At 35.2% G+C, this 14,262-nt stretch overlaps 2 protein-coding genes across 2 annotated transcripts in view; one reads left to right on the top strand and one right to left on the bottom strand.

Annotated features, from left to right (window-relative positions):
• The first annotated feature begins 222 nt into the window (after positions 1 to 222).
• LOC108574703 (ES1 protein homolog, mitochondrial-like) lies at positions 223 to 2,294 on the top strand. The gene is made up of 3 exons (XM_017937330.1): positions 223 to 560; positions 1,629 to 1,792; positions 2,080 to 2,294. Exons 1-3 carry the CDS (start codon positions 223 to 225, stop codon positions 2,292 to 2,294), a joined length of 717 nt encoding a protein of 238 aa, XP_017792819.1.
• A 2,962-nt stretch (positions 2,295 to 5,256) lies between these two features.
• LOC108574910 overlaps positions 5,257 to 14,262 on the bottom strand; it is a 79,753-nt gene continuing 70,747 nt past the window's right edge. Inside the window, exons 2-3 of the mRNA XM_017937579.1 lie at positions 12,289 to 12,326; positions 5,257 to 6,330 (exon numbers count right to left, since the gene is read on the bottom strand). Of these exons, the coding sequence (XP_017793068.1) occupies positions 5,380 to 6,330; positions 12,289 to 12,326 (989 nt within the window). The 3' untranslated portion in view covers positions 5,257 to 5,379. The remainder of the gene's footprint in view (positions 6,331 to 12,288; positions 12,327 to 14,262) is intronic.

Here is a 14,262-nt window from a genome sequence, read left to right as displayed (position 1 = left end):
CTGTTTGGCTAACATCTAATCAGTATAATATTATTACAACAAGGGATGTCCACTCATCAATATAGTTTTCTGCAAATAATTATAACGTAAGAATGTTCGTTTGGACTGAACCGTGAAAATTATCAACGAACATTTCATATTTATAAGATACAAAAATTGTTGCTGCAGAAGTTACATTAATTCTTTATCGCGTGAACAGTCGCTAGACATCTTTATTTCAAAATGACACACGCGATTTCACACATTTCACCTAAAATAACGTCATTGCAGATTTTGTGCGGATGCGGTTATCTCGACGGTACCGAAATTTCGGAAGCCGTGTCGGCAACGATCCACGTAGCTCAGAAAGATATGAAGCCATGTTTCTACGCGCCAGATCAAGAAATTTGTAACATTATCGATCATTGTAGCAGAAAACTAGACCCGGACAGTTCCCCGAGAAATGCGCTGGTCGAAGCAGCGAGATTGGCTAGATCATCTATAAAACCACTGTGCGAATGCGAAGCGTGTACACACGGAGCGCTCGTTATTCCTGGAGGATTCGGTGCTGCAAAGATATTGTTAGCATTTGCATAAATTCGATTAAAAATTAATATTTATCTCTGCGAAATTTGCGAGAAATTGAAATATACCGAAGTGGAATTTAATTTGTAAAATATCGTCCAATGGAAAAGTAAATGATTTTCTGTAGAACTTGGAGGAAAGTAATTTTATGACTGTGTATATAACATTGAATTTGAAATGTTAACTTATAATCGACATTTTTTAAATCAGTGTTTTTTCAATTGAAGAAAAAAATTGTCGAACCATTTGAAGTATTAATTAACGCGTTGAGTGTCACTTGGAATTCTTGGTGGCCACCAACGATCCACGTTATTGCATTCACTCCAATTGTACGTTATTTTTCAATAGCAGTGCGCCAATCAGCGAATTAAAAACGCCACGTGGGCCATCGGTGACCCACGTACGATGATTGCACTATTCATGATAATTATGTACCAGTTAAATATTATGAAACATTTCATAATAATGCTTCCTCCTATTCGAAATTACCATACATCCTGAGTAGAAGCTTCAAAGTGGCTCACCGATGGCCCACGCGACACTCAACGTGTTAATCATTTTGTGACCGGTGAAACGCACATATCTCACTGACAAAAATTCATCTCAATTTGCAGACGCTTCTTGTGTGCGTGGTATTTTATAATTTATAATAATTTTAGCAGCTGAAAGTACTATCAAATTTACTTTTTGCTATCACAAGGAAGTGACCGATACAAAATCATGCATTATGTGCCTTTTGTTTATGATGTTATTTATAATATCATGGGAAAAGCAAATTATTGCAACTTACACTGCTAGAATATAATAACTTAAAGATACCGTGCAATCTAATATTTCGAAGCATATTTTTCTGTATAGTGTACCCTTCAACTGTTTACCTGAATTTGTCAAACAACAAAATTTGAAATTACCTAACGTTCTTGAAAGAAGCTTCAAATTTTCTGTAACTGTATTACAAATGACAGAAAAGCTCGTTATATTTACATTAAGTGTATACAAAGCAGCAATACATATTTGAAGAATATTTAAGTACATGCTCATTATATTTACTGTATCTCTTAAAGGAGTAATTTCGCAGAAAAAGGCGCTGACTGCACTGTGCTTCCCGATTTAGAGAAACTAATCGAGGATTTTTATTGCGAGAAAAAACCAATTGGTTCGATATGCATTGCAAGTGCTGTTATCGCAAGAGTGTTAAAAGGTGTTCGAGTGACGCTTGGCAAAGACTGTAAGTTCTTAAAGAGATCCCTTTCCCTTCGTTCTTTCGTATACATTTACAAAAGGACTTTAATTATTAAGTTCTTAAACACGTTTTACCTTAAAGCACAGAATACATAGCATCGCAAATTTGACTAATTTAAGAAAAGTGTACTTAATGCATTTGTAGCCAAATATATCTTAAATTTAATTTTTGCATTTCAATTATTATTTCATTTTTTATTTCACACCTAAAATTAATTTTCAGGAGTAATTCAAACATCGAACTATTTAATTTGATAATTTACAATGGTTTAGCACCAGCAGAAGACTGGCCACACGCCGATGCAATTGGAAAAGTTCGAAGCATGGGAGCTAAGGTAGAATTGAAGAATGTAAAAGGAGTAACCAGGTGTAAAAAATACAACGTCTTCAGTACACCAGCGTGGATGTACAAAAGTGGGACATTTGCAGACGTTCACAACGGTATAGGAAAATTAATCACTATGTTGAAGAAATGTATTAATCAATAACAAACTTGAAGGATCTCGCTGAATTATAAATACCGCAGCCGTCGCGGTTTTGTATTATAATATCCGTTGAACTGGACTACACTTTTGTAAATATTCGTCAATTAGCCGGAAAATATAGCGATTATCGAAATACACGTATATTAATTCTTAAACTCCGGTTACTTTGGTTAATCGTTTTATTTGCAGCATATCGTACACACCTTGAAAAAAAAAAGAAATGAAAACTCCGTTAGTGAGTCGTAGGAAATGATCGTAACAGGTTTTCACATTCACGTAAATTTATGAAAAATATACTTTATTTCAATATCTTATCGTGCTCGTTGCAGTAAAGGTGAACAGTACGTAATACAATGTTTGACCAAGCTTTCAATCGTTACGTCTATCGTATACTTAAAATTATCAACAACAACTATAATAACAATACGCCAAAATCTAGGACGAAAGAGTTCACGTCACCTGTCCGTTTCCATAAAATTTCCCGTTATTGAAACGCGGAGCGAACCTTTTGTCTTGATTTTCGTCAAGAATCGAACAGCTGATTTGAGAAGCTATCAAACGAAATGTCACTGTTACGACTGAGATACATTCTTTTTTTTTTTTTTGTTTTTCTGTTTTGCGGTGAAAGTAGAGGAAATATAACAATAGATATCGTGAAGAAAAGTATCCTTACGTGTACGTAAATCTAAGTAAAAGTGGAGGGTTTTAGGAGAGAATATTAGTTTCATTTATGAGAAGAAATGATAAGCCGATAACAATTTATATAGGTGAACAGTCTTAATAAATTTAATGAACGCAGTGAGACATTCTGCTTTTAAAAAAGATATGTACATATCCTTTTCTCACAATTACAATATACATAGAGCTAGATGCAGAAATGAGGTCCATGAACGAGTAGGGTAAGTGCACCTAATTTCGCCTAACAAAATTCAAGGATCATTCATATTTTTGTATCTAATTAGTCTCGTACAAAAGAAGAAATTGCTCGTGTTTCGCGTACAACTGGTTAAAATTGCTGCAATCCAAAGATTTTCAATCACAATTAGAAAATCACAAGACTAGTAAAAATCGGGATCTTTAAAAAGTGCACATAATATCGCCTGCCTGAGAGATATCGATTAATTCATTTTTACTAATTTATTAAAATCCTTTGTTATAAAAGTAAAAATATACAATTTCAAAATATACGAAATATTAGGAGGTGCGATATTAGACGCGTTTACCCCAAATCTTCATCGAATGAAAGCGCAATTGTTAGCTTGGTTCCGCTTTAGCTAAAACACTAAAGAAAACGCGAGGCAGAGCAATGAAATTTATTTACAAAAGGCCACGGTAGACGCAAATCGACGCTCTGCAAATTTCCTCCGCACAATTCAATTCGCGATTTGACGATGACAACGCACGCCGCGAATTTCGTATTTTCACATTTAAAACGATCCTACATACGTGATTTCGTATATTCGTATTCGTAATTATCACACACGTGATATCAGCATGCGCCGAACGTGCAGCCTTTGAACGGATATTAACATTAGTGTGTATACGAGTTATTAGTGCCGGATCGAGGTTTACTCGAGCATAACGAAAATGCTCACGTAAGTGCACTCGATCAATTTGAAATGTGTCCGTGAATTGCTAATAAAGAAGTTGGACATAATTCCCTTCTGAATCTGGCTAAACTCTGCTTATGCTTGTGTGAGAGAAAAAGTGGTCAGATTAATCCATCGATAATAAAGCAAATTTTTCGTTCCTTTTTCATTTCGATATTACGGGAAAAAACGTATTATCTCTGAGCCGTAGGTAGTTTATATAGGCAGACCCGGTTAATCGAATTTTAACTTACCATGAAATACTAGACAATTTATTCTTCAAATTATTTTCCTCATCGATCGATTAATCATAATTATAAAATACGAAGAAAAAGTTCCCTGTGCTGATATTTATTCGACGACACTTTAATACTGAATTAAAAAATTTTCCAACGATTCTAATGGGTTCTGTTTTGCAAAGTAGTTTCTAAGGGAGTGGTGCCGAAATGGTACTAATTAGGTAATTTAATGGTACTTGTAGAAATTGATATGTAAGTTGATATTTAATATATTGTAAGCCTTTCATAATGCAATATAAATAATTCAATTTAAGTTTCCACAAATATACCCCCTTTGAAGATAATTTTTGAACAGAAATAATTAAGCATTTATAATTAAGAGGAGAGGCCATTTAATAATATACAGAGTGTTCAGTAACATTTGGTAGAAAATTTAAAAGATGAGGTTTCGTGTTTTAGTTATTAACATTTTAAAATACCCCTGTAGTCGAGCAAACTTCCATACATTTTATTCATAAAGTTGTTATATTGTTATTAGTTATAAGAACTGCCCCAAAAATCGAAAAATGCAATACACCAAGTGCTTCTGTCTATCTCTCTAATTATTCATTCCACTAGAATTTACACTAATCTCAAGTAATAAAACACAATTACCAAGTCATGGTTTAAATAACTCCTACTCATCAGGCAACTCTCCCGCATTAGGAATCCTCTGCAACAGCTAAATCCGAGTATTTTCTATTCCGGCGTTCTCAGCTTTTTCAAAGCGACTGAACAAACGATACACAAATAACACGCCTATTACTCCTGGGCAATTTAAACAATTGAGTGAAATATTCGCCATTGTTACAATCAGTACCATTTCTAGAAAGATCGAAGCCAGAACACGTTTACGTTAATTTCAACAATTGAGAAGTACGAAGCGGAACATACTTACGTACATGACATTGCTATTCACGTAGCAATGAAATCTACACGAACGTTCTTATCGACACAAACCCATTCTCGAAAGTATCAAATTTACCCATGAATTCAAACAGACTCGTAAAAGTTACTCTCGTTTAGGACGAAACATTTCGAAAAGCGCGAGCGTCCAGTTGATCGTTGTCCCTTTCATTTTCAGCACAAACTCCTCCGATAGTAGGATGTGACAACACTTTTCAGACTTTGGTTCCGATCTCGTAGCCAAATTTCATATCTGGGAAAAAATCCCAAAGTTCGCGTCCGCACTACCACACAACTCGAATATCAAACTTACGTTCAGCTCAGAGCTAACAAAGGTTCAACAGTCATACGGGATCTTCTAGCTTTGTCCTCCTCGTACTCCTTCATCTTGATCAGCTTTCTTTTACCGTTGCTCTGCTTCTTCCTCGGTACTTCTGTCGTGGTAACTATCTCCGAGCTCATCTGTTCCTCCTGCTCCAACATTCGCAGAGTTTCGATGATATTTCTCGGTTCCGTGATGCGTCCAGTTGTGCTGCCATTTTTATTCGCGTAAACCACGGACAAATGGGAGAAACTGGACTTGGGCGGAGCTGTGATGTCTGCGAAATCTCGGAAATTCGCGAAAAAGTCGCCGCCGCGAATCGGCTGCGGTTTCGGATTTCTGAAATAGTTCGCTCGGCCGCGATTTCCACCGTGATAGTAAGGATTGTACAAACTGTCGTCCATCGAGTATTCGTCGGTTTCCTTGTCCTCAGGGTAGTAAGTTCCACCTCGAATCACGCCGAAGTTTCCCGATCCTAGAAGAGGATGATGGACGTCTTTCGTGTTCGCTGCTGCTGTTTGATAACCGTTGCGATCTCGTTGGAAGTATCCCAAGAATCTGTTTGGCCGGTACCTCTGCTGCTCCGTGAAAGGAAGTCTGTGATTTGCGAACAGCTCTGCAAACGAAGGGAAGAAATTTTGACTATCTGTTTCTAAACTTTTGTCTTCGAGATTCAACGCTTCCGTTTGACTTGTTTCTTTGGTATTTTCTGCTGCCTGGTCTTTCGACTTGGCCTTCTCTGTGACAGTACTTGTTGCTTGTTCCTCCTTCTTCTCGGGTATTTCGACTGGAACTTCTTCCGTTGTGTTCTTGTGATTTTCAGGCGACTCTTCTTCTTGTTTCTCTACCTGATAGGACTCGGTGGTTTCTGGTTCCATGTACATGTCCGAATCGTCGCCGTCTTCGTATTCTTCGCTTACTTCCGAAGCGGACGCTATGGAGTCCTGAAACACACGAGGAAGATATTCTAAAATTATATTGGAAATAAGAACTTGGTCGTTTATACGTTTGAAAGGAAGATAAATCATTTTATTAGTGGAATGCACTAAAATAAATTAATGCGTCAGAGTCTCATTTCTTGAAATCTTCTTTTATTTAAATATTGTATGGACAAAACCTTGACCTTGTAAGAAACATTGCCAAATTGAGACACTCTGATTTTTAAGAAATATTGTATTCCTTGCATTTTTGTCTTTTAGTGGACATTTCTATTAGGAAGTAAAATCACCCTTTAACCCCTTAACATATGACAACCTGTCAGACACGTGGTAGAGATTCTGGCGAAGGTGTGACAAAAATAGTTGCATTGGTAAGAAAAATTAACAGTAATCCTAATTTTCGTTTAAATTTGTAGGACTGAGGATTGCTAAATGTAATTGATCTGTGACAGATTAGTTTTTCTTACCTGATACAGTATTAAAACAGAAAATGGCCGACGCTTAGATGCATAGTCAGAAAAGAAATCATATATCAAGGGGTCAAAATCGGAGGCTGCGTAACTATTAATTCAAATAACTCGAATACCAAGAAAAATAGAAAAATTGTTAACTACGAATGTTACTCGAATTTCTGTGAAAAATAACATAATGTAAACAACATTTCTTCCAAATTATAAACAAACATAAAAACTGTATTGTATTTTTTCAATGACCTACATTTAAATTATTTCCAAGTTCATTCAAAAAATTGACAAAATTCATCTTTACGAAATAAATCACTAACATAGCAAATCTTCGAAACAAGTAAAAGAAAATATTCTAATAACGTTACTACGAACCGATGTTACTTACAACACTCATCCAAATTGAATTGTAAATTAAGATATTATACGCGATAAATATACAGGAAGTAATTCGCTAAATTTAACTTGCAAATTTGAAAAATTGAGCCACAAAGTATCGGTACACCGATTAAAGTGTCGAACAAGTTTATTGCTCGATTTATAGAGGTCAATTACGAAGCGTTCAAGCGGTCATTAAAGGATACAGCGATCGATTAATACTTCACCGTGATTTCCTTCAAATAAAAAATAAACAAGATATCTCGTTGAAATTAGGCAACAAGTGTAACCAAAAAGTCGTCGCATTCGTCAGTCTGGGAATAAATTGTTGCCGGTAAAAAAACGTGTGTAGCGAAATGCCTTTCGCGAAACTCATTGACTGATCTATCTACTAGGGACAATTCTACCGTGTCCTCGCCTTGACATTTAAGACATCTTCGAGCCGACGACCGCCTGCAAAACTGGCTAACTGGTATCGTGCACATGACGTGGATACCAGTTACACCTATACACACACGTCTGGTTGAATATCACGCGTGTGCACACTCGTTATCTGCCGGAGGAACGTGCACGTGCAGATGCGTGCAATGGTCACGCGTCGATATTAATACAGACGATAGTTGCTGGAATCAGTTGCAACACACTTCTGGCACGCCTAGCATTGTTACTAATATGTCAGGTCAACCGTGCCACGTTATAACTGTATTATCTGCCTACTCTGTATATATTCTCGTCGAATTTCTTTTTCTTCCTGCTAATCATTTCCATAGATACGTTTTTGAATCTTCGACAGAAACGGGACATTCGATTTTTGGTTAATTCAGTGAGAAGTGAGGTATGAGATTGTATGGTAATTTGACGTGGAGGTGACGAGTTACCGCACTTTGAACGATAACAAGTGGAGAACACTGTATGAGCTTCTTTTTAAGCGCCTGATAGAATTCTTGTAAAATTTTTGGTCGATAATACGTGTGTTGCTTTAAGATAAGTTGGGCAATTATTCAAATTACACGGATAAGAGAATACTTTGTGTCTGAATTTATATTTGCTCATATTTATGTAGTAAAAGTTAATAAGAAGTGTAAAATTTATTTGGTAGCATTTTACTGCACCTTGCAGAACTCATACAACACACAACTATTGTAGTAGATAAATAATTAATAAGTGATGTTGATTAAGTAATGTTACTTGACTTCAAAGCGTTTGGTTTTACAAATTGATAGAATATGCTACCGAAGCCTAACAAATGGACTTCAATACATTTATTTTATTAGATAAATTTGGAAATTAATATATTTATTTCATTGAATAAATTTGTAGATTTTTAATATAGGAAATTAGAATGGGAATTATTGGGGTAGGAATTTTACAAAGTTATTATTATCACTTTACAAAGTATTCATTATATATACTATATACACAACCCTACGCTGAGAAATATCAGACAGAGAAAGACAATACCCAGAAATATCGGAAAGACTGGGGAAGAAAATCGAATTATTTCTTTAACGATGGTCGACGAACGAAGCTTGACTTTGAAAACCAACGAAGAATTGACCTACCTGCTCACCATTACCCCCTTCTTAAATTTTCAACATGTCAATGTATTTATATACGTTAACTATTGCTTCAATTAAAATGAAGCATAATTACTTCCCACACTCTTAAAGGCGACACACAACTTCTATTAAAAATAGGTTCTCAAAGCATGACATATTTCCATTCGATAGCAATCACGATTTTACTTCAACTCATAGCGGATAAAATAATTAGCCACTCTATTAAATGAAAAAAAAAAGAAGGAAAAATTATGCACTTGCCACGGCTGACTATATTTCGCGCGAACAGCGATAAAGCACCGTTTCGAGGACATAAATAATGTCACAAAGTTTCAGATGGCTTACGAATATAGAAACAGTTATAAATCAATAAGGCGCGAAGTATTATCCGGCAAACAAACGTCGAGTTAACAGTATGCGTGCCTCCCTTCACGAGTATAACGTATGGGGAAATATTGTATAGAGATTCGTAGACAACGCGTACCTTTTGACCTCGTAAATGAAGATGATGGATGAGCTGTTGTGTCGTGTAAAAAGGGACGATCACGATTCTGCTTAAACAATTCTAACTTTGATCACGATACAGGAAAATGTCGCCGTAAATTACCTCGGAATAAGTCCTGCTAGGTAATTTTAATTAACGCAATCGTACAATTTTTCGTTACTCAAGTAGTAAGTGTTCTGCGGTATTATCGTGCTGAAATTTATTGTATTTAAAGCGGGAGTTGCGTAACCGAGATCTACGAAATGTTTCGACAGATAATTATACAGAGTGGACGAGGACTAATGATACTGTTAAGCATAGAACATTTTTATCGCGAATCTGCAATTTCGAGAAAATCAATTTGGAAAATTTCCATCCACATTAATGCTTACAGGCATTGATAACAATGTTAGAAATCATTATCAACCAATTTCAAAACCTAGAAGTACGAAACCCGCCTGTGGACAATATTTGTAGCATAATAAGAATACAATTTACAAATCCCTATCTTATTATTGTAAATGTGAAATATGTTAATCAGCTTTAATCAAATCTATCGAGTGCAGTCTACAAAATTGGTATCTCAAACACACTTTTCTTTGTACTATAAAAACATCATCCAAAATTTCCAAAGAAAGATTTCCAAATTGTAGTATCCAAAAAAGTAATAAAAGCTTCCTCTAAGAGCTTCTAAAACCTCTAAAACAGTTCAGTTTAATTACACTCGATCGGTAATTAAGAATAGACATGGCACTACAATATACTTTCACGCTGTAAAATTCGATCCGTCATTTTTCATCGAAAATTTATTTACCTGCGGAAATGCACTCTGTAGTCCTGTGCTACAATAAAATTCCCAAGAAATACTTCTCAAGTTTAACCTTCCAGAAAGCCATTACGTATTTAACAATTTAATTACTGTCAGCAAGTGTATCGTCTATTAATTACACAGAATTTCGCACTTCCCTTTTTTCTTTACGCGCAATTCTGAAAAATTCGCCTGTCCACGGTGTAGAAAGGCAAGGAAACAGCACAAGTGAAAGGATTATTCACTCGAACGAGATCAAAATCACGACAAATCTCGCGGTATCTTCAGTAGCAATCGGATTGTAGGACACAAGAAGATAGATCGTTGCATCGACTGATTGCAAACGAAAGAAAAGAAGCTGTTACTAACACGCGATTACAGAACGCAAATTAATCTTACCGGCTCGTACACAGAGGGGCAACAGAACGCGCCAATGATTATTATATTAAGTCAACGTTTGTATGCAGGGAATCCAATTAGCCGCGGCGTCCTATCCTCCCTCTCCTCGATATAAATTATATGTGTATTAAGGGCAATCAGTCTACCAAGCGGTACGTTACAGAATAGATGATATACCGTGCCGAGAGGTGTAATTGTATCGCAAAGAAACGTGGAAGCTTTATTACAGGTGCACGGATGCGAAAGTATCGCGGCAAATCCTCCGGGGCGAACTACGATTTCGACGCTTCAGAATAATCGCTCGGTGTATCGAGCAACGACGTTTTTGGTCCCATTTCGAATCGAAATGATCGTCACGTTGCAACGATGATTGATTGAGTTCTAGTAAAAGCTGGTCTTTTCGTTTCGAGAAATCAAGCTGACGTTACAGGTATTTCTTTACGTTACACACTCGGGGATTCATTAAAATTCCATCCTTCGTTTGCTTCGATTTACATAGCCAAGTCGGAAGATATTTCGTCAAATCGACTTATTTTACAAAATCGTCGGAAGAAAGAGATTTTATGGTAGAAATCGTTTTACCCCGTGACACGATCAGTGATAAGACATACGTCCGTGAAAATTTCAGTTAATATTCTTAAAATTTGTTCATAAAATTCAGGCGACCTTGAAAAGTTGAAGGAAAAATGAACTGATAAAAAATGTACTATAATTATCTTAAAGACCTCTTTGAACCGTATTATGCGGCACAAAAAAATTTTTATTGATCCATTAATGACAGAATAATTTAAGGCGGTCGCGTTAAGCGGTTCACCCTGTATAGTTGAATTAATGATCTTACTTCGTCACACGATTACGTCGTTAATCGTATTGAACCTATTTATTACTAACCCTTTCGTGACCGAATAATTTTTTAAACAATTTTTCATTTATTCTCTAAACTGTAATGGACACTAAATTGAGATCAATGTAGGTATCAATGCAAAAATATCTGCATTTCACTATAGATTCATCAGTTGCAGAATAATTTCTTCGATAATTATAATTTTAACATTTTCGATAATTCGATTTTTACCCAAGTTTCAGCCTTACCTCACTTTGTCCAAGAAAGAAAGCATTGTGAGACGACAATCTAAGCTCAGACACGGTACAGTTTACACAGAGATAACGAGCGTGCTTTCAATGGATGTCATTATCTTCTGTTGTAACAAACGTCTTTAAATACCGCAATGAGAGAAACAAGAAGGTGTGTGGAATGTACTTGATCTCTTCTAAATTGTTTCCTTCGCTGATCTACATAGTTTTTGCCCGCTTCGCAATTTGTATTGAAAAATACGCTTCGCGTAGCATGACAGAATCATAAATCTTGATGTTTGCATCGCGAAATCGGCGAACGATGTAAAATTAGATTTTTAACGTAACGTTGCAACGTAATTGACATAAAATAGAACTCGTATTATTATAGGGTTCAAATTCGAAAAAAAATAGGTCGGTTAATGTAAAAATGCTTAACCACAGGTAAGTATGTACATTTCAACTGATTTACCTCACGCGATTCGGTCTTAAACTGAATAATCAATTTCTCTTTTCTATGATATAAGTTTAGTATACATTGATATTCCAGCAATGAATACATAAAGTTATACAATATCGCGAAATGAGCATTTCATTTGGGAATTTGCTTAAACCGCGGAAGATAATTACATGTGTATGTGTGTACCTATAGTAAATTGACCTATAATATATGAATATCGAACACCGCGTGTCCTCGCATAAATCACACCTTCGACTTTCTCCTTATTGTGTTAAAAAAAATTTTAATTATTGTCCTGAAAAATCACTCGTCTTTTCTTCTTTCTTACTTTCTCTTACCTCGTGTTCAGCAGCGTCCTCGGGAACCAGTCCTCCGTCTGAAACAAAGAGTAAGTTTTTTTAAACAGGGAATCAATGCTTCGGCTAAATTATTCACTGCAGAATATTCCAATATTAGTCGAACATTAAAACGAATCTAATTTATTAATTTTTACTGATCTAACTTTAAAATCTGATACTAAAATAAATAATATTTGCTAAATAATTCGCTATAAAATATTCTAATTTTAATCGAATATGAAAATTAATTTAAGAGTGAAATAAAGTTAATATTTTAAGTATTAAAAAAAAAAAAGGCATAGTAAAGTCTCTTTGATTTCAAAATTTCAAAAACAATAAGAAATTCAACAACTCTATTGAAAAAGTTTCAGGACAGACTCGATTATCACGGTATACATAGTATCTACACAAAAAATTTCTACCGACTGGACAAACAGTCAATTAACAATACTACTTTTTTACGTGTTCTATAGCGTTCGCGTATATTCGATCCGCAAAAAAACGAGCGGATTTATGGGAAAACAACTCGTGGATTTTGTACCAAGATAACTCACACTTTGATACTTGTTCGGGACATTTTAGCCATAAACTCGACTAACATCATCCCATAGGCACCGCGTTCGTCTGACCAAGCACCGTGCGACTTTTACCTTTTCCCAGACTGAAACTTCCACAACTTGAACGCCGTTTTCAGTGAATTCAGGCGATAAAATGAAATTCGCTAAATGAAGTTAAAAAAGCCACCCCAGAAATCATGTTCCAGTGGTGCTATGAAGATTGGAGAAATCGTTGGTGTAAGCGTGTTGCTAGAAATGGGGACGATTTTGAGAGTAACTAAATAGAAATTGCCGAATCAACGAATAATTTGTATTTTATATGAATTGTTCTGAAAATTTTTTAGTAGAGTAGTATATGCTTAGTGAAACAGCTAATGCTCGTTTGTCATTGTATACCAAAAAGGGCTATTCTACCTGTATATTTAAATAAACAAATAAATATGCAATAAAAGATTAAATTCCATACTATCTACGTTATATATTATTTATTAATGATACATAATTACACATATTATGCAAATGCATATTATCAATTTTTAACGTTTATGTTTCTTTATGTATACATATATATATATTGCAAAATATCTTTGATAACCCGTAATATCTTCATTTTGTCAAATAAAATCTGTCACATTTTATAATTATTTATTTCGATCTAATTCTTATTTCTATTTTTTTGTGATAACTTAAGAATGGATTATAAGCTTCTATGTACAGTGGCAGCACTCTAAGTTATTCATATTTATTTTTTACCGATCGTAAATTCGATCGTGTTTAACGTCGTATATTTTGAAGTGCGACACAAAATTTGTATGCACTCTTGTTTACGATAAAAAGGAGGAAATATGAGAAATATCATATACGTATATCTATATATTTTCGGGATAAGAACGAAAGCACCTATTCTCGTGTTTTGCATCTGACCGGTTTCAGTAATCCACATACATGCTTGCATAATTTCTCTATAAATTTCTTCTAAAAAAAGCGATTGTTTTCGAAACCCTGTGTTCAACCTTCTGATAGGAATGCGAATTAAAAAAAAAAACGAAGTTGATATCCAAAATTCGATTGGCAGAAAAGAGGAATTATCATTCTAGCGTACACAAATCCGTTGATTAATTCGCTAATAGTAATCTAATAAGGAATAAATTGAATACCGGAATAGTCGTTGATAAATGATCGTCTCTTTGGTGTTCAAGACATATCGAGGCGCTCCTTGAAATTTTCAATTGAGCAACAACGAAGCTGCCCGCGAATGATAAATGCGACCGGTCCAACGATCTACATAAACGACCGAAGATGAATATTATCAATGTGTCGCGGTATGTTTTATACAGTTTCGATACAAGAAATTACGGTTATAATAGCAGTATTTCGGCGATCTGTTCAATGCAACAACCTCTCATAAATTCAATAG

This window comes from Habropoda laboriosa, unplaced genomic scaffold (assembly GCF_001263275.1).
Source record: "Habropoda laboriosa isolate 0110345459 unplaced genomic scaffold, ASM126327v1 scaffold11, whole genome shotgun sequence".
NCBI lineage: Eukaryota > Metazoa > Arthropoda > Insecta > Hymenoptera > Apidae > Habropoda > Habropoda laboriosa.
This window is presented reverse-complemented; position numbering and strand designations above follow the sequence as displayed.